Genomic DNA, 20,458 nt, shown 5'->3' on the forward strand with positions numbered 1-20,458 from the left:
AAAGGGTATAACTACTGATGGTAATTTACAGCTTTGACATATGTAAAACACGCTCAGGTAGCATATTTTCTGCTAGATTGTGTGAAGAAATAATGTACTCCATCAAGTACTAGCACTGGGTATATTAAGTCTGGAATGAAGAATTCATAATAATTTTACACATATGCAATTCAAATAGAACATACAGCAAATAAAAAGTTACAAACATTGAATTAACGTACTGTGCTGGTTTGGCTGGGATGGAGTTAATATTCTTCATAGTAGCTATTACAGGGCTGTTTTCAATTTGTGATCAAAATAGTGCTAAGATAGGGCTGTTTTCATTATTGCTGAGCGGTGCTTACACACCATCAAGGCCTTTTCTCCTTCTGACCTCACCCCACCAGTGAGGGGACTGTGGATGCATAAGGATTGGGGAGAGGACCCGTCCAAGACAGCTGACCCCAAGTGGGGATGAGCACATAAAGCTGGAGGGAGAAGGGGGGATATCTGGAGTGCTCACGTTTGTCTTCCATAGTAACTTAAATGGGATGGAGCCCTGCTTTCCTGAAGGTATCTGAATATCTGCCTGCCAATAGGAAGTGGTGAATGAATTCCTTGTTTTGCTATGCTTGTGTGCATGGCTTTTACCTTACCTATTAAACTCTTTATTTCAACCCATGAGTTCTCTAACTTTAACGTTTCTGATTCTCTTCCTCATCCCACTGGGTGTTGGGGGAGTGAGTGAGCAGCTGTGTGAGGCTGAGTTGCCAGCAGGGGTTAATCCATGATACATACTGAATGCAAAAACACATTTTAAAAAAACAGATGTATCTTTAAGTGAAAAAATTGTCTTCTTTCCGACCTCCACCATTATTTAACAGTGTAGAGACAATGACATACAGCAAATACACTTAAACTGACATGAAGGGAGATTTAAAATAGCACAGCAGGAACATCTGCAGCAGATCCACGATCTTGGCTTCAGTGTTGTTTCAGTCTTAGCGGGACCTTGCTCGTAGTAGACAGAAGATGTTCAAGTTACATCTTGTCCCGTTGATGTTGTTATTGCCCTGTTTATACCAACTCCTGTCTACTGCCAAACTTCACCTCTGGCTGTTGCCAGATTTCTCCCGGGCCTGTTTCCCGGTGTGAGCCGGCACTGGAGCCCTCTCAGGCTGGCACTGCCGCTGTCGCTCTGGCCAGCCCCGCGCAGGGGACGCTGCGGGCTGAGCGCAGCGAGGGGAGCGCTCCCGGTGCTGTGCCAGAGCACCGCAGTTCTCTCCCCGCAGGCCAAGGGGCTGGGCGGCAGCGGAGGGGCTGGAGAGGGACTGGGAGCTGCCACCACCCTCCCCTGCGAAGGGCGCGGGTGCCCCCGAGCGGCTCCTCAGCCAGGAGCTCGCCGCAGTGATGGAACAGCACAACCCACTGGCACAGGAGCGGCTTTTTAAGTGACAGCTTTTACAGTACTCTTCTAATTAGGAGTATGAATGCTATGTTGAGTCAGTAATTTTTCACAATGGCCACCGAGTCACAACAGTATCCGATTGCTCATTCAGTTTTTGCTTATGCTTGTGCTTCTACTCCACTTTATAGACAATTCTAAACGACAGGAAAAATTAAATATTCTCACTTCAAAGCCTCTTTCTTGATCCTCTCTATTCATCGAATTTATTTTTGCAGTTATGTATAGACCTGGCTGATGTTACAGTTCCAGATACAAGAATTAAAAATGCATCATGTTAGGAGACTTACATTGGCAAATTATTGAACTATACTTCAGTTTCAAAAGTCCCTAGAGATCCACATGAAAAAAAAAAACAGTAATATGGGCAAGCTAGAAAACAGCAGTTGTTCAGAATTAGAATAGCGACTCAAAGTAAATGTGAAAAGAATTGCTGATGGATGATACTGCTGCCTTTTTCTTAAAGAATTCAACGTCTTATGAATTGCTGAGTAAATACTTGCAACCCATGTCAGAGACTTCAAACAACTCATTCTCTAGAAAAGAAGTACAAAAGGAATTTCACCAACAGTTTTACATAGTCTTAACTTTCTCCTGCTTACTCTGGGAAAATCACAAAGGCTATGCTCAGCAGTATGTCATATCCTATTTTCCACACTTTTTTTTTACAACTTTCTGCATTTCTGGGCAACATACTTGTTAACTGTGCTTCTTTTCTGATAACCTTTGCAAGGTTCCACAATTGTATAAAGTTACAGATTATTAAAAACTGGAACAGGTGATACCACATTACAGTCCACTGAGAGAGAGAACCACCTTAGAACCGTGAGTCCACAAAATTTTTTATTAAAATAACACCAACTTTAAGAAATCAATGCAGTGCAAAGAAAAATTAATGATTTTTCATCCTTAAGTATGTAAACTGCATTCCAATCCTGACATGACTGATGTAATACAGGAAGCTGTATCCCAGATGAATGTCAAAGTTAAAGACTGGCATGCTGTGCAAGAAAGGTTCTTATTCTTTGCAAGAGTTCCTTCTTTACACTGTCTGGTACCAAAGCTGAAACACAAATAAGAAAGCAAGAAGTAAAAAAAGACAAAATAAAAAGTATGCTAAAACCATACTTTTACAATAGCCATTTCTATTCTTTCATTGTTCTTGCAATCCTGTTAATACCTAAAATAATTGAAACTACTTGATTTTCATATACCCCATCTATATTTTCCCCCATATAAAATAGGCTAAAATTGGGATCTATTGAGAACAATGTTGTTACTAGTCAGGTTTTTTGCCTACTTATAGTCCAGAAAATCAGAAAGTTTGAGGAAAAGGATTGTTTAACGGGAAACAGGATATAAGCACCAGAACAAGTGTGATTATCCTACTTTTTTCTTCACAAATTTAAGACAAAAAAAAATCTCAAATCTGGTCTCTGAGTAAGGGTCTTGAAGGCCTATTTTTATTTAGAACTTAATGAAGTTTCTACCACTAACATCAAATCCTGCTAGAAAGCCTGAGAGGAACAATATGAAGAGGCCTGCAGTTTCCTTAAGTGATTTCATTTTTTGTACCTGTATGCTATGTTCTTTTCTCTTCCCATTCCCATTACACTAGAACTGTGAGTTCTGATTTTCTATCTTAAAAGATTTGGAATTTTAAAACATCTGTGTTGCATACACAACTCAGGACCATTAAGTCAATTATAAAAATGAATATAGACATGACTAAATAATCTGGACAAGTAATCTAAAGGCTGCTTCACAATATAAATTCACGTCACACTACATGGTAGTTAATATTAAGCTATTAACATTTTATTTGTCATTAATATCAAGCTATTAACATTTTTCCTTGAATCCAACACAGGCAAGCTCATGATGCTGCTTTCAAAATACTAATGAAATAGAGGTAGGTATGTTTATTGCTGTACTACTCCATCCACATTTGCATTTTCTTACCTCTGCCTTTGGGAGTGATTTCTGCCACCAAATCATCAACAGTAACATGCTCTAATCCTTTTTCTTTAATGACATCTGGGGAAGACCAAGACCGACACTTTGAGTCTTTTAATCCATTCATAAAATGACAAAACCTGTGCTGGTGATTAAACAAAACCTGCCTACATAGTCATGGGAGAATACAAAGTAGCAGGGGACCTAAATATGGGTTATTAGCTCAGTACCTACTGCACTGAACAGTGGATTTTAGTCTCTCACTCATGCCATAGGTTTAAGGATGGGAACTTGTCATTGCTGATGCATCTCGATCAGCTCATATTTTAAAAACAAACATGAATAAATAGTTTCATCTCATCTGAGCATTACCAGATGTGCCTGTTACTGGAGTGTTGGAGCAGTTCACAAGTTGGCTCACAAGTTATCTCTTAAAACACATTATTTACACAGTAGTAAGAAAGGTGGAACTGGAAGAACACTTTGGAACATAGAATAAGGAAGAGCACAGATAGTAAATCCTTACTATTCTTCCAAGTGGTTTAAACAAGATATCTGTACATATTTCAGCCAAGTCAAAAAGTATGTCAGAGAGAAAGGAATAAATCTATAGCAAAATAAAGGCTAACATTAATACACATCAGTATAAAACAACTGTTTACTTATAGTGCCTTGCACATTACTGAAAAATACAGAAATCAAAGCTGAAAAGTAACCTCAATTCAGTAGCATGTTTAAACATAAACGTCAAGTTGCCAGGGATGCATTCTTCTTGCCCAGATCTTGTTTAAACTGTCAGTAAAGCCTTCATCTGGGACTTCTATTTGGCCAGAGTCTCAGTTGACTACAAAGGAAATTAATAAATTGACCACTGTTACCTTTGCAATGTGCCTTCAACTGATCCTTCCAGCCACATTCAATTAATTTGGCTCTCAGCAACTCTTTAAGGCTGTTAAAACAATAAAAAACTTGTTAGAACAGCAAATATTTCTGGAGCTTAAATATGCTCCAGTTTGAAAGTCAGGCCTACAATTACTACCCAAGAGCTCTCAGAGCAGCAGCAGCAATGGTTGAACAGCAGGTGAATCCAAACCCAAATGAGTTCCAATTTCAGATTACCATGTTGGACGATGAGGATTTGGTGCCTCTGGAGCTAACTCACAGAACTGCTTCAGGCAATGCTGATGCTGCAGCCAGGGAGAAAAAGGTAGAAGCCCTTGAATAACTTAACCTGACTGAATCTACTCTGGTAGTAGATGTATGCAAACTTTCAAAGTTGGAGTATTTCACCTGATACCAGGTCTTTAAAAAGTAAAACCTCCTCCCTCACCTTTCAGGAAGAGTTCTGCACTACTCAACTGCAGGTTTGTCTCCCCAGTTACACATTACCTCGTTCTGGGTGAAAATGAAGGATCCTGTATCTTAATCTTCCTAAGCATGGTTAGCTATGTAAGCTTAAGCAACAAGGATTCAGGTATTAAGGGAAAAGACACAACAATCTGCCACAATGAAGCATCTACTCCATATATCAAAACTGAATATTGAAAGTTAGCTAAAAAGTGAAAATTAGTACTAAAAAAACAGAAGGGAAAATTAAAGTAAGATATGATAAATAACTTTAATATCTTTTACCCTTTTCTCCATTAGCTAGGAAGCCTGCTTATCTTGTACTATCCTAAATAACTCTAGCAAAACCCTGTTTTTATGAATGAAAGGATTGTAGCAAGAGGCTGAACAGTGTAGGTCTAATCCCTTTTACTCAGTGAATTGTGTAGAGGGGAGATGAACTGATGACAAAAAGCAGAGTAAGAATACAGGTGAAATTGGCTGCCTCTGGATATTTCTCAGTTCAAGAAATCCAAGTACTCTGCCTCTGATCATGCTACAGCTCTGATATAGCCTGTTTATAAGACAACTTTTGATGTCCTGATAAAACCCTTCCTATTCTTAAATTAGCATAAAATAGCTCTCAATACCATTTCAAGAAATTGCTTGCTTTTCTCTAGCTCTGTGCAATCTTCAAGGGGATCTTCACAGCCAGGAAAGATGTAGAGCAGAGACACCATGTCAGCCTACAAAAGGCTACACCAGGCACAAGGCTATGCCATGACCCAGGAAAAAATTACTTCTCATACAGGCCTTTAAAAATGAAGGAAATAGAGCTTTTGGTGCATAGTGTTGCAAGCACAGTGAAACAATGAGGAGGGAAATGTCATAAGCACTCTAGTGATATGTAAATAAAAACAGACTGAAGAGACAACAGTAGGCTAAAAAACTTATGCAATTTACTTGTTTGCCTTGATTGGGATCTCTGCAATGACTTACACAAGCGCTGCTTTATGTATTCTACAATATATTGCTTTACCTAACAAGAGAAGAGCTAGAAACACAATAAAAACTTAAAAGCAAAAAGGAAAGTTTTGTTTCCTTCTCCTTATCAGGAAATAACAAGATTTAACTGCAGCAAATTGAATGGAATGATGATTCTTACATGAATCTAGGGCATTGCAACACAAAATACCTGGGTAAGAGAAAGCTTTAGAGTTCATAAGCCAATTATCCCATTCTTTATTTCCCCACTATCTCTTTTCAACTGGAAAACTAAAATAAAACTGTTCAAAAGGTTTTTTTAAAATGGTTTTTATGACACTCAGAACTTTCATGTGCAAGTATTTAAAGAATTTAGAATTGAGTTTACTTTATGGAGTTTACTGTACTTCTAGGTGTAGTGCAGTCTTGATGTATTTAAAGCCTCTCACGGGCATGGAGTAGGAAGTCAACTCACCGTTCTCGCTCTCCTGTTTCTATTAGCTTTTGGTTAATGGTTGCTCTCATCTGCGCATCTTTATTCATTTTGGAAATCTAGGTTTTCCACAAACCTACACAGAGCAAAGCAGAGTTTCGACAAATGCTGGTATCATTCACTCAACAAAAAAAAAGTGCCCAAAACAGAATGACATGAGTGTTCTGTCCACTGACACATCCCCGCGGTTAATGACCGGAGCACCAGTGTGTGACCGGCTCAGGGGTGAGCTCGGCACGGCTCCCACCCGGCTGCCCGAGCGCCGGGCACCGGCGCTTCCCCGGGCCGCCTGCACGGGCACGGCCCACCCTCTCCGGGCGCGGCCTCTCCGCAGCCCGGCTCTCCCGCCCGGCGCCCCCGGCGCTCGACCCGCCCAGCGGCGCCCCGGAGCGAGGGAGCGGCGCGGGGAAGGCCCGGCCCGGTTGGCTCCCGGTTCGCTCCCGGCTGGCTCCCGGCTCACCGCCCGCCGCAGCGCCGCCGGTCCGTGCAGCAGAGGCGGAGCCGCCCGCAGGACGCGCCACGCGCCGCCAACCTCACCGCTCCTGGGCGCGGGTGCCGCCGGGAAACGCAGTCCGGGCTCGGCGACTACGGCTCCCGGCGCGCCCCGGGCGCACGGCTACCTCCTGGCCCCGACTACGGCTCCCAGCATGCACTCCGGCGGCCGGGCGCCCGCGCACCCTCTTCCCGTGGTGCTCCGCGGCCGCTGCCGCGCGTTCCCCGAGGGCCCGCGGAGTTGCCGGCGCTCCCCGAAGTTTTCCCGGAGCCGCGGGATGGCGGGCGCCGCCCACTGCTCTCTGCAGGCCAAGCGCCTGCTGCTGGACCCCAAGTTCGAGGGATACAAGCTGTCGCTGGAGCCGCTGGCCTGCTACCAGCTGGGGCTGGACGCGGGTGAGGAGCGGGCGCGGCGTGGGGCTGGTCCCGCCGGGCGTCCCTTGGGCAGCGCGGGGGGGACGGATCCCGGCGCGTTTCCCTTCGTCCCCTCGCGGTGCTCCGCGGCCGGGCAGCGGCCCTCGGTGCAGGCTGCCCCGGACTGGGGACAGCCCGGCCCGCAGCACCGGCAGTCCTGCGCCTGTCGAGCGGCGGGGCTTGCAGAGACCGAGCGCTCCGTCTCGTTTTTCTCGTTGTAATTGCTGCAGTTGGCCAGGGCCGTCCGGCGTCCTCCCCGCCAAGTGGCTCCGTGGTGGACCGAGGTCTCTGACTTGTCACACCTCGGCCCTAGCCTGCTCCTGGTGTGCTTAGTTCCTAAATGACTAAGGAAACCTGTGTCCTAAATCTGCTCTTGCTTGTACAGGCAAGGTGAGGCCAGATGAGGTAGTTCACAGCGGAGTGTGAACGGAGCACATGCGTTTTAAAGAATTCCGTATGAAATTAACGTCTTGCACAAGCTTCAGCAAATTAGCTGTTTTTCTTTCTTACTGTGCCCAGAGTTCAGAGATGGATCTTCATGCCATGCATTCCATGCCCTGCTTTCTCTGCCAAGCATCATTAGTGTTTGAGATGCTGGTCCATTAACAGGCTAATTCACTGAGGAGTACATTAGCACAATGTCCTGTTGGATATGTGCCTACAGTCTTAGCCATGCCCTGAAGTATCTCAGCACTTTACATTTACTGCTGTGAGAAATTCAGGTCTTTTTGTAAGGCGGATAAATTAGTTTGGTTTTCTTTGTAAAGCTGAAACGGTAAACACAATTTGTGTGGACTAATCTCTGTCTCTATATATTTACTGAACAATATACCTGTCTACAGAGTGACCCATTACATGCTACTTTAGTTTTGTGTAGAACATATTGTATTCTTAGTAGATCAGAAAGGTATATTTGCCATGCTGAGTTGTCAGCAGTAGGAAGGAAGTTTTTAGATAAATTTTGCACTGAAGGTTAAGTGAATGAGACTGTGAGTATATCTATGGTAGGACTGGAAAATTGAACAAGAGTAACATTTTTACTGTAAGACTGCTGTAATTGTCACCTTTCCAAAAACAACCCAAATGCAGGTGAGTGGGTGCGTGCTATGAGTGTGCTGCAGTTGTGTCAGATAGCAGCAGTGTAGCATTGGTGCACTCCCTGAGTTTGTCTTTTATTTGCTGTTCTGCCTATGGTCAAGCAGCCTTTGTGGTTCTTGGATAGTCAGTTGTGCACCTGTTCTAAATAGGTGAGGATTAAAGATCTTCATTGAAATACATGAACAATGGAGTTGCTAATGGAGAGATGGATCTACTCAATTCTTGTCTGTTCAGATATTTTACGTAATGGTTACAGAAACTCGAGTAATAGAGGATTGATATGTGTGACTGTGTTCCTTTCTTTTCTCACTTCCTACAGCACAAAGAACCTGACTCATTTCTGTCTAACTTACTCAACTGTGCTACAAAGTCACTAACACTGACTCATATTTCTGTTCTCTGTGTGCATATCTATCTATCTATCTAGATATAGATACTGGTCATCTAAAGAGTGGAAAGCTTTTATTGTTGTTCTTGTGTTTTGGAATTAGTAACAGGAAATGTATAAGGCCTTATATCTGTGTTGCAGATGTTTTGATTGCAGCCTGCTGTTCGGCTGTACAGTTGTCTCTTTCTCCTTGCTGGTTTTCTTTCGTGTCCTTCAAGGCAGTTTACTGACTGTGGAGAGGTGTTCTGTACCTGACTTTTGTATTTCCCAGTGCCAGTGGTCTATACATATGTTATATTTAGGGTGTCCTTCCAAAATTTGATTTTTTTGTGTTGTGCAGGAGTAATGGGTTGAATTGTAGAGACTGTGGATGGTAGTGGATGTGTAGGCTGTGCCTTTTTCAAATTACCACATGGGAGAAGAAACCAGCGTTGTGTGGGAAGGCCAAGAACTTCTGCTTTCCAGCACACTTGTGTGCAGATTCAAAGCCTCTAGAACATGATGAAGAGCTTGGTAGTTTTTGGATTATTAAATAAATATTTGTCACTGTATGAAGAATTTGATTTCATTTCCTTAAAGTGGGACTGAGTGCAATAGCTAAGAAAAAGTCAAATGTTTAGGACACTGTCAGTACAATTATTTCTGATTTTATTCACAACTGTTTGCAAAAATAATGTAGTAGAATCTGGAAGATTAATATAAAAAGGTGGTTGATTTTTTTGTTTTACAGAAAAAGATTGAATGAGTGTTAGTCTCAAATGACCTGAGATTTGTAGTTTTGCCTGTGTGCCATCTCAAATTTGGTGGCAGTGAAGAGGAATATGTGAGTTTTAGAGTACTTGGAGTACATGACAATAAAAAGAAATAAGTGCTTGTTCTTAAGTAGAAGTGAGTTTTAACTCAGCTGTAGTTGAAATGTTTATGCAGTGTTATTACAAACTTTCTTTGTTGACTTGAGAGTATCAATCTTCTCTCAATATTTCTATCTCTGTTTTTATATTTATCTATTTTCATGAATTTCACTGCTAGCTATAAAATAAAATGACCAAAAATACTGCCCTGTGGAATTGATGCAGTCTTCAGCCTCTGGAGCAAGTGGATAGCAGCATGTGGTGTTGTGTGACAATTTGTGGTGCATGTCATGTTCCTGAGGACTACAGTGAGCTTCATTTTCTGACCACCATGAAAAACTTAGTGTTCAGTTCTAATATGCCTTCAACTGGTTGTCTATGGTTGCCGGGAATTTGCTGTGGTCAGATGTGCAACTGCGTCATGGTGTGACACTGGTGCAATGCCAGCGCCCCATGAAAATGCACCTTTCCAAATAATTGCTGTGAGATGTGATCAGGAACAGAGCAGGCCCAAGCTTAATAACAAAGAAAAGAACTTTATTAATCTACTACTACTATAAAAACTACAAACACTAAATCCTGGATGAAGACCTTCCAAAACACCCCTCCTCCTCCCACCTAATTTCCAAACAAACTCAACAGTGAGACACCACCCGGGATCCTGATCAAGTTGCCATACTTCAGATAATCAAATACTCAGTCCTTCAAGGGAGACAGGAGTCTCTCCTGTGCCACAGACTCCCCAGGAAACACAATTGCCACCCTTGTGTTTCCATGTCACACATGGCAACCGCCCGGAGAAAATCTGCCATGGTGACACTCTCCTTTCCATGTCACAGTGCTCTCACCACCGTGCATGGACAGACTGCTCATAGGGCTCCTTTAAGGATGCTTTGCCATGGACCAAAAGAGACAACAGTTCAGTTTCTCATCTCGGGACTACAGTCCCCCCCATTTTCCCCTGGGGCCGAGGGTCCAAGAACAGAGGTCTTCTTCTCCTCTTCTTCTTCCTCAAAGACAGAGGGCCTCTCCACACCTTCTTCAACTCTCCTCTCTTCTCCCTACTCTTCTGCTGGTAATCACTGAAACAGGTCTCTTGGCACACCAACGCACCACCCTAAGTGCAGCCTCTGTCAGGAGAATTTGGTTCAGTCTATGGCTAACAAGAAAAGTCCAGCCACAAGCCACTCCATCATCTCCTGCCAACTCAAAAATTTCCTCTTCCATCATCTCGGATCCCAGACTGTGTCTCTTGTACTTCAAACCAAGGAGGAGTAATATTTTACAAAGCCTTCATTTCCCAGGAAAGGGTTAAAAGTTCAGACTCCCTGGACGGCTGAAATCTCTGCCCAGCAGCCGATTCCCAAGGCCAAGGTTGGGCACCTTCCCCCCCACTCCTTCTCCTCCCGCACTCTCTGTCTCTTCCCTCTGAGAGGGGGATGACAAAGGCATCTCTGCTTCTCTCCACCCTTCCGTCCGAATGAGCTGGCTCGGTTCCAGTCCTTCTACCCCTCGGCTCACCTCGACCAGGCTGCATGGCTTCCCCTCCCCCACCCAGCCCCATGGCTGGGCAGGGGAGATCTGCACAGCACCCTGACTGGAACCAAAGAGAGTGAGCTCTTGGTAGTTCCTGCTTTTAACCCCCTGTGTTCTCAGAGGCGTGTCCATACCTTCAGTGGTCACTCCAGGTGCCAATATCCAAACTTGACCACTGATTGGTTTGACCCAACTTCCTGAAATAATTCTCTTCCATGTCAAACCACGACAAACTGACAAAGAAATACATTTTAATAAACAATTTATTTATTAGATCTGTGATAGAAAGTGATTCTGTAGTAAATTTCTTAAAATGTATGGTCACAGTGAAGAAGATTGGGGGAAGTATGATACCTTTCCTTCTCATTTGAATACTATGATTTGCATGTTCTTCTTTTATTTCTTCCTTATTCCAACCCATTCTGTCCTAGTTAATGCTAAACTGTCACAGTTATTTGTTTTCTCATTCTCCTCCTGGTAATATATTTCAACTAGTAATGAGTCCTGTATTATTATGCTTATAATTCCTAGCTCTTCACTGTAGATTTTGTCTTTCTCCTTACTTTTTAAAGTTTATTTCCATAAGTTATTTTCAAATGTTTCTTTTGCACTGAGTTTTGTAATGCCTTTTTTTCAGATTGCTGAACGTTTAGGAGGGACGAATGAGCATCTTGGTTGTGTTTATCTCTTCTGCCCTAATCTGATCTCAGCTGAGTCCAAAGCAGAGACTGTGGGGCAAATCCTTGTCTCCAGCAAAGAACATGTCCAGTTTGCACATTTTTAAAGGATCGAGACCTTTGCTGTTTACTGGTTAGATGTCTCATAATTCCTTTTCCTTTCCAGAGGCTTGGAATTTATTCAGATGTGGATATCCCTGATCCCCTTCTTCTCTATCTTGTCTGTTTGGCAGGACCATTGTACCTCTCTAATGTAGTAGTGGATGCTTTTCAGTATAGCTACAACTGAAGGGCAGAGTAAACATTCGCTCAGAGGAGGAGCTGCTGATGCAAGCCAGGAACATGTAGAGAGAATGCATTCCTTTGATCACAAAGTGCATTCATCAGTTTTATCACTGTTTTTGAAAAATGGTGGTAATGCATGCTGCTTAGAAGGTCTGCTTCAGTGAAAAGTTGCTCATTACATGGAAAATAGATGTTTGTGACTTTTTATGGAGCAAAAGACACGGTTATGTTTCAAACATTTACAGAGATTTTCATTTGCATTTTCCATTTGCATTTGAAAAATTAAATATTAAAAAAAAGTGTTTAAAGTAATGTATAGGAAATAGTAAGAAATGGTGAGCTTTTTGAGATATTTGCAGCTGTAATTCATAGAAGTTTAGGTCTCAGGTACATATTTACTCAACAACAACGAGATGCTGCCTTTAACAATAAAAGCATTGTTTTAATAATTAAAAGAAAAAGCGTAAATGCTGCATTAGAAGGATCTTTGAATGCTGATACTAGAAAATAAATTATCTCTTCCACTAATAGACCAGTGTGTCTGCAATACAAAATTGCTTCCACTGGGTGGCATTGCAAAACAAGGCATGACATACAAGCATGTAATATTTGATGGCACAAAATATGGTGGTATAATTACTTTGCATGTTTTGCAGTTTTGTAAAGTTGCTTTGATGTATTCAGGAAAACATAAAAAAAAATGGAGGGGCTGTTTGGGGGTTGTTCCTAACCCTTTTTTTCTCTCCACGTTTCTTTTTTTTTTCACTCTAGTTCTGCTTCACAGTGTTTGGTGGCAGATGTAAGGCCTCTCTATTCATTTAAAGTATAAGTTCCTTGAAGGTGTTCTTTATTCAGAGAAGAATTTTTTTTTTTTTGCATTGCAGAGTAATAATTATAATATCTAGCTGGGGATCTTACATTAACAGGTTAGGGATGTGTTACTTCTTCTGTTGATTCTCATTAATTGCTTTGTATTTAGTGCTTTTGCTTTTAAGTAAAGCATTGTGAGTGCAAATCTTTTCTTTAATTATGTTTAAACTATTTTTAATCAAATTATTATTTTAAAGCATGGAACTAGTAGAGATAAATACAATTCTAGAAAAGTAGCATAGTTTTCTTTATACTGGTCCAAAATATCCCATGCAACTAGGGTTGTTGGGAAATAATATTTAAAGCTGAGATTTAATTTTTACATTCTGTACACTTACTTTCTTTTCTGGTGTGAATAGCAGTGTGTGAAACAATGTTCCTGGGTTATCATGGTGCAGGTGTATTTATCAGAAATTTGAAAGAGACCGTGTTTTGTTCTGTTGAATAGCTGCCATTGGCTGCTGTTTCTTAATTGAACCCAAACAAACTAGTGAACCCATTGGGACTGGTGCATTAGTGTGACTCTTAAAAATCACATAAACACAAAAACAACCCCAAAAACCCAGGAAAAAATTTAAAAAACCCTAATACAAACCCTAAAACAAACCCAAACCAAACAACAACTCAGAAAAAAATCCTGACTGAGCAACCAAATTAAAACTCATAAAACTGTGTAACTGTGAGATTGAATAAAGTGATGATCTGATTGAAGTATTTCTTCTTCTCCATTTATATTAACTTACCTTTCTCTGTATTTACTTTATTAAAAGTCTCCGTTTCTTTTCTCTTTTCTCCTTTACTTTTTTGCACTCAGCTCTATTGGTTTTCTCTTTCTTTTGAAGGACCACCAAGAAACCTTGAATCTTGAAGGCTTCAGAAAGGAAGGAATGAATTTCACACTAGCGTAGAATTTTCTATAAACTCTGTTTAGTACACGGAATGTGATAGCAAATGGCAGTTGTGCACAGATTTCACTTGGTCACAGTATGGGTTTCAATTAATGGAGAATGGAATAGGTTTTTTAATTGCTTCATCTTGGCAGAGCTACACATGGGTATGGTAAGTTCTGAAAGCAGTTGGCTACCTTGTTTGAAGTGTTTCTGACAAGACAGGACACATTTGTCAGATTTCCTAGTTTAAAATCACCTATGTTTTGTATAGTTTCTGACTTCTGTTTATGTGGAATTAATTACATATTGCAATAATAAGAAGGGATTTCAATCTCCTATTCATGACCCCCTTTATTATTCAGGGCTTATCAGAACTGCAGTCTAGAAAACTCAAGGACAGAGAGCTCATGTTCTTCCAGATTCTATAAAGTTTATCACCTTACAATCAGCTAATCAATAGTTTATTGTTCCAATAATCTTTGTGAATAACTTGTACATTTACTTCAGGAATCATCTAGTTTGGAGTATTAAGACTGTTTAGTTACAGTTCTGACAGGAGTAACAGAACTAGGGGAATGGGGAGGGAGAAGTGGAGAAAGGAAGCCTTACCATTTCAGGGTTTTTGTGCTAAAAAATCTTTACATGTTTCTACATGTATATTCTAATTTCATAGGATCAGCTATACAAGAAGTAGATAATATGTGCTTGATTTCACTGAAAATAATGATCCTAGATTATATTTGGTTTTGTCTTTAATTGTTTACAAAACATTAATATCATCTCTTGTTGTGTTGGTAAAATATCTCTGTGATAAAGCTTGGTTACACAAACAGCTTTAAAATGCATTTTCGCAATATATTTTTTTTTACAGTGTAATTTAGAGTAAGATAGTCTAATTAATTAAAGTAGGAATTGGATTGAATAGCAGTCCTTGCTATTAAGGCAGGTGTATTTTCTTAATCCTTTGTTGATATTCTAGCTTGTTTTGAAGGGCATAGCTTGTGGAACAGTAATTTATTAATTGCAGAGGTACGGAAATCCTTCCTGTGTGGTGAATATGAATAATGATTTGATCTGGGTGGAATTAAAACTGCTGGTTTGCAAATATCAACAGTGATTAGGAGTCTAATTGCTAATTATGCTGGCATTTTGCAAACATTTTGTATAGTATGACTAGATTTCTTTATTAATCAGGCAGTATAATCTTGCATAGTTTCCCAAAGCCACTGTTATGTCTCAAAGCCCATTATGTCTCTAATGGGGCCTGTTCTGAGCCATATAGGGATGTCTGGTTGTTGAGTTTGGGATAGCTGTGCAGTGGCACTGATGGCACTGCCAGATGAGCTGCTCTTTGCAGGAATTGGTGTTCTCCCACAGTAAACTACTTCTGCTGCAGTTGGGTTTAAGTAGGTGCTAAAGAAGAGTAAGAAGTCTGAGGGCTGCTGTAGAGAGTTGTGAATGGTCCCTGTTAGAGGGTGGGATGGAAGTGAAATACTGGAAGTAGATTTGCTCTGTTTCTGAGCAGAAAAGGGAAAAAAGTAGAAGTTGAAAGATTAGCAGCTACAATAACTGTGAACTGCTGCTATGAGAAGGATTTGCCTTGAAGTGCTTTCCTCAGTCTCTGGGCTTTGAGTACTAATCATCATGGACTGACAGAGTTTAGTGTAACTTTCTAAAGGATTTTACTTGTGTGAAGTTCAGGATAAGTTCCCTGCAGGAAAACTAAGAATCTTGAGTTGACTGTGCTGGAGAATGAAGTGGAGTTCTGGTCTATCTGAGACTATTTACAGAAGGATGGACTAGACCTGTGCTGATGTATTTTGAGATGTTTGGACTATAGCTGCTTCATCTCTGTATAGATAGGGAATAGGAGGAAAAAAGCTGCACATAATTTAAATAAAAACCTGGTTAGTCTTTGGCAGATAATCCAGTTCTGATTGCTGGTAGCTGAGTAGATGTTTTCTGTTTGGAAAAATCTTGCTCAAGTGGATGACTGTAGATAGCATGCTTCTTGCCTTGACCAAGGTAGTATTCTAATGAACAGCCATTCCTTGCAGCCTCTTTCAATTAGAAAAATGTAGTCTGAAATTTTGATGGTATCTTGGACATTTCTAGAAATTTCAGCCTCAGAGTGCTAAGAACATGGGGGAGGTTGTTTATTTGCTTTTGTTTTTTGTTATTTTGTTTTTTGTGCTTTTGGGTTTTCTTTTTTTTTTTTTGTAATTACTTTGAACTAAGTCTGCTTTGTACAGTTTTAATCTTTTGCCTTGCAAGTGTTGGTAAAGTAGTCCAGAATTTAAGACCATGAAATCCATGTGGTTATATGGAATATTTCTTTTGGCTGCTGTATTCCTAGAGTAACTATAGAGCAGACTTTTTTCCCTTACTGTAATACAGAGTAGGTTTGACATTGTTGTTGCTTGTGTGTAGATGTGTGTTTCATCCTGTGAGAATTATGGATAAATTGGACCTCAGCGCATGCTGGTGAGAGACAGGGTGGAGGTGTACTGGGTTTGCATGGCAAGGTTTTGGTAACAGGAGGGCTACAAGGGAAGGCTTCTGGGAGAAGCTGCTGGAAGCTTCCCCCATGTCTGACAGAGCCCATCCCAGCTAGCTCCAAGATGGACCTGACGCTGGCCAAGGCTGAGCCTGTCAGCCATGGTAGTAGTGCCTCTGGGGCAATATCTTGGAGAAGTATAGAAAGCTGCTGCACAGGAACTGCAGCCAGAGAGAGGAGTGAGTCTTACTCTCTGTGTGAGAGAAACCACTCTGCAGACACCATGGTCAGTGAGAAAGAAGTGGAAGGAGGTGCTCCCGGTGCCAGAGCAGAGAGTCCCCTGCAGCCTGTGGTGAAGACCCTGGTGAGACAGGTTGTTGCCCTGCAGCCCGTGGAGGTCCACAGCGAAGCAGAGATCCACCTGCAGCCTGTGAAGGACACCATGCTGGAGCAGGTGGATGCATCTGACTGAGACTGTGATGGCATGGAAAGCCCATGCTGGAGCAGGCTCCAGGTAGGACCTGTGACCTCATGGGGAGAGGAGTCCATACCACAGCAGGTTTGGCAGCAAGACTTGTGACCCTGCTGGGCTGATGAAGTCTCTGCTGAAGGACTGTGACCTGTGGAAGGGAGCCACTCCAGAGCAGTTTGTGAACTGCAGCCTGTGGAAAGAACTCACCTTAGAGAAGTTTGTGAAGGGTTGTCTCCTGTGGAAAGGACTCTGTGCTGGAGCAGGGGAAGAGAACGAGGAGGAAGGAGAAGCAGAGAGGTGTGATGAACTGACCTCAACCTCCATTCCCTATCTCGTGTGCCACTGGAGAGGGGAGGAGGGAGTGTCCAGTGGGAGTGAAGTTGAGCCTGGGACGAAGGGAGGGTTGAGGGGGGGAATGTGTTTTAAGATTTGGTTTTATTTCTCATTACCCTAGTCTGATTGGCAGTGAATTAAACTAATTTCCCCAGATTGAGTCTGTTTTGCCTGTGACAGTAATAGGTGAGCCGTCTCTCCTTGTGCTCATCCTCCTCGAGCTTCATGTTTTCTCTCCCCTGTCCAGCTAAGGAGGGAAGTGATAGAGTGGCTTTAGTGGGCATCTGGCATCCAGCCAGGGCAAACCCACCACAATAGGCCACTGTAAATGGCAATGGTGATGAAATGATCAAAGCAAATGACTGCAATGGCCTTCAGGGTGGATGACTTGCTTTCCCAGTGTACGGTAAAATTTTAAACTATGTATACATAATGTATTTTTCTTCAAATAAAGCATAATTATGGAATGAAAATGGAAGAGTTATTTAAAAATTATTAGATTGAATTTTAAATTACTAAATTGTAAATAAATAATTGTTAAAATAGTCTTTTTCTTTTCCCTCCAGCTGTAGCAGAAGTGCAGCTTCGTGATGATCAATATACCCTTGACCACATGCGTGCTTTTGGCATGTATAATTATCTTCACCTTGATTCCTGGTACCAGGATAATGTCTACTATGTTGATCAGTTTGGAAGGGTTATGAATCTGTCAGTGACTCTGGTAAGAATAAAATCTGTTTTTTAAACCACTGAATTGGAAAAGATGGGAGCAGATGAGATAGAAAATATTACAAGTAGGATCAAAATGCAAAATCTGGGGGGAGCTATTGCCAGGAAGATAAGTGGAAGATATTTCAACAAAAATACATTTCACCAGGAAGGATAAGAGGATTTTAAGTGAGGTTTTTGACTTCTTTATGTTAATCCTATTGCATTAGTGTTGCTACAGTGTGTGTTGCAATAGCCCTGTCCCCCTGCTTAAGGGGACAGGAGCAATCAGGAGGTGAAGATGGTTGTGGCTAAAAGGAAGAACAAAAGCCAGAGGGTTCACAAAAGCTTAAAGAGGGTTTTTAGTCAGTTACACATTTGCTATGGAAATTGAAATGTTAGTCCCTGACCTCCTAGTACAAACACAGAGCAGTAGGCTGATGGATGTTCAGGGTCCAGGCGGTGTTGCCTGGGCTTGGCGGGGGTACCTGTTTATGGGTCATTTTCTCCACTTGGAAAATAGGTGAGTCACTTTCTATACAGGTTAGTTATCATGTAAAGTTTGTTCTTTCAGTCCCTTCTGGAAATAGGTTGGAGGGCTTAGGGGGTCTCTGGTGGTCTTATCTCCCCTCTGCGGTCCATGTCCACATCCACTTCTCCACCTTGTTCCTATATGCATACTGTACTGTGCTGTGCTTATCTCTAGGAGCCAGAACAAGGACGTTTGTCCCAGAAAAGTGCTGTCCTGCCTCTGTGTGGCCCCTGTCTCCAGCCACATCCTGCTCTTTTTCACAGTGTGTTATTACCTACAAGCCTTGGTTGAGTCCACAGCCTATGGCTATCACTGCTGGACACATACACATTAGCTCTCTTTTAGGCTTCTAAAAGAGTTACATCTGCTTCTGTAAGCAGATCTGATAGTGTTACATCTGCTTCCATTCTGGGCAAGATGGACATGACAACAAGCTGAAGGAAAGGGAAGATGCCTTTTTCTAGTTGCTTTTCTCTTTCTCCCTGACATTACTTGATGTTTGCTAGCTTGAAAACCCAGTCATTATATATATGTTAGAATTAGAAATGCTTAATCTAGACATCATTTGTTGGAGGCAAAAAGATGCTGGTGGCTGTGGCTGTGAGGAAAGTTGAAATAGTGTAAGCAAGGTAGGCCAAGTCTAAAATTTCTGCTTTTCTACTGGTGGTCCTAAGTAATCAAACTGTATTTCTTTTGAGCCATTTTAATGCACAGATGCTTTTGTTTCCTTTACAAAATGGCACTTCATTTCAGAGAGGGGAGGACATGGTTCTATGGACACCATGTTTCTGGCACATACAGTTGTAGTGCTTGGGCATTAAGAAACAAAAGACTGTGGAAAGGAAAATACCCATTGTCATACTACCAGACTTGTAACCCTGTTAGACAAAACAAAACACAGGGCTATGTGTGGGTTTTTGAGAGCATGTGGCTTAGCCTGTGCAAGGTTCTGAGGACAGAAATTACTAGGTCAGGACTAAACTAAGAAAAATTCTGAAACTGTAGTTTTAGATTTTCAGGAAATAAAGGTTTCCAGAGGATGGTAGGGTGAGAACTGAAGCTGCAAAATATTCCTTTGCTTTTCACAGTATATAGCAGTTGGAGACTTTGGCAGACTCTTACTGTGACAAAATAATCTTCTAGGACTTCTTCCAAAAGTTTTGAGATCATCTGGATTCCTAGTAGAACATCTAAAATAAAGCCTTCTCTTAACAGTGGCTTGTCATAATCTCATTTTTTGTTTTATCCTTTGAGGTTGGTTAACCCTGGCTTGCTGCTGGATGCCCACCCAAATACTCTCTCACTCTCCCTGTTCAACAAGATGGTGAGAAAAAAAGAGAGAAAAGCTTGTGAATGAGGATAAAACCAGGGAGATCACTTACTAGTTACCGCGATGGGCAAAGCAGACTTGACTTTGGGGAAAATTACTTAATTTATTGCCAATTAGGACTAGTGTAGGATGGTAAGAAAGAAGGTCGCACAAAACTTGTACCAGGAACAAGCTCCATTGTTCAGAAACTTGTACTTGCTCCACTGTGTACTTTTTCATGGGCAGCAGTGTGGATATCTGTCCTCTGTGGGTTTCAGGAGGACAACCTACTTTTCCATGGTCTGCTCCAAGGGCTGCAGGCAAACCTCTGTTCCACTGGCTTAGCTGACAAGCTCAGCTATCTCCAATGGGGAGTCCAGTGGAGCCAGCTGGAAGTGGCTGTAAGTGCACTGGGCAGCCCTGGCCCCTCCTCACTGAGGCCACCCCTGCAGGTCTCCTCTGCCTGCACAACACAGACACCCAATACCTTCCTTTCTGAGGAGGGCACTGTGTGTGTAAATTTATTTCTTAGCAGACAAAATATTTTACAACATCCTATTAATTGACATAAAAAATATTCTTCCCTAGGACCTATTTCACAATAATGGCATTTGATTAATATCTGGTCACAGGTTTTGGTTCCACCTGAAGGGAAAAATAAAACTGATTAAACTGTGAAATAAATAAGGCACCATCTTGTGCCTTATACATGATACTGTTCTGTTTTACAAAAGAAACATGTTTGCATATGAATAAAAAGGAATGTGTGTTCAGAAACGTCAACAAGGTATCTCATTACAAAAGTGCCCAGCCATATATTAGTCAAATGTATATTAAAAATAGCATTGGTTTTGGCCAAGTACAGCTTAAAATTAAAATTAATGTCAGTCTTTCAAAAACAGA

At 41.6% G+C, this 20,458-nt stretch overlaps 2 protein-coding genes across 5 annotated transcripts in view; one reads left to right on the plus strand and one right to left on the minus strand.

Moving 5' to 3' along the window:
- Positions 1–2,270: 2,270 nt before the first annotated feature.
- On the minus strand, positions 2,271–6,819 carry ENY2 (ENY2 transcription and export complex 2 subunit). 2 transcript variants are annotated; one of them, XM_068182895.1, is made up of 5 exons: positions 6,664–6,819; positions 6,186–6,279; positions 4,279–4,349; positions 3,407–3,481; positions 2,271–2,507 (listed from the first exon to the last, which is right to left on the minus strand). In XM_068182895.1, exons 2-5 carry the CDS (start codon positions 6,251–6,253, stop codon positions 2,431–2,433), a joined length of 291 nt encoding a protein of 96 aa, XP_068038996.1. In that variant the 5' UTR covers positions 6,254–6,279; positions 6,664–6,819; the 3' UTR covers positions 2,271–2,430. The 2 variants fall into 2 exon arrangements, with proteins under 2 accessions (XP_068038996.1, XP_068039006.1); XM_068182905.1 differs by lacking the exon at positions 6,664–6,819 and adding an exon at positions 6,451–6,602.
- A 62-nt stretch (positions 6,820–6,881) lies between these two features.
- The window catches only part of NUDCD1 (NudC domain containing 1), a 40,642-nt gene continuing 27,065 nt past the window's right edge, over positions 6,882–20,458 (plus strand). Inside the window, exons 1-2 of one of the 3 annotated variants that reach the window (XM_068182873.1) lie at positions 6,882–7,091; positions 17,573–17,727. In XM_068182873.1, coding sequence (XP_068038974.1) covers positions 6,974–7,091; positions 17,573–17,727 — 273 coding nt within the window. In that variant the 5' untranslated portion in view covers positions 6,882–6,973. Of the gene's footprint in view, positions 7,092–7,689; positions 7,845–17,572; positions 17,728–20,458 lie in introns of those variants that run through there. The other 2 variants (XM_068182862.1, XM_068182882.1) reach the window with 2 other exon arrangements.

The sequence above is a fragment of the Anomalospiza imberbis genome, chromosome 1, assembly GCF_031753505.1.
Source record: "Anomalospiza imberbis isolate Cuckoo-Finch-1a 21T00152 chromosome 1, ASM3175350v1, whole genome shotgun sequence".
NCBI lineage: Eukaryota > Metazoa > Chordata > Aves > Passeriformes > Viduidae > Anomalospiza > Anomalospiza imberbis.

What these genes read in the sequence shown, in the direction of transcription:
- ENY2 (XM_068182895.1), bottom strand. Translation starts at nt 6,253, where the DNA reads ATGAATAAAGATGCGCAGATGAGAGCAACCATTAACCAAAAGCTAATA. An exon ending in GAAACAGGAGAGCGAGAACG is followed by an intron (nt 4,350 to 6,185) that starts GTGAGTTGACTT and finishes TTGTTTTAACAG; the next exon opens with CCTTAAAGAGTTGCTGAGAG. An exon ending in GTTGAAGGCACATTGCAAAG is followed by an intron (nt 3,482 to 4,278) that starts GTAACAGTGGTC and finishes GGTCTTCCCCAG; the next exon opens with ATGTCATTAAAGAAAAAGGA.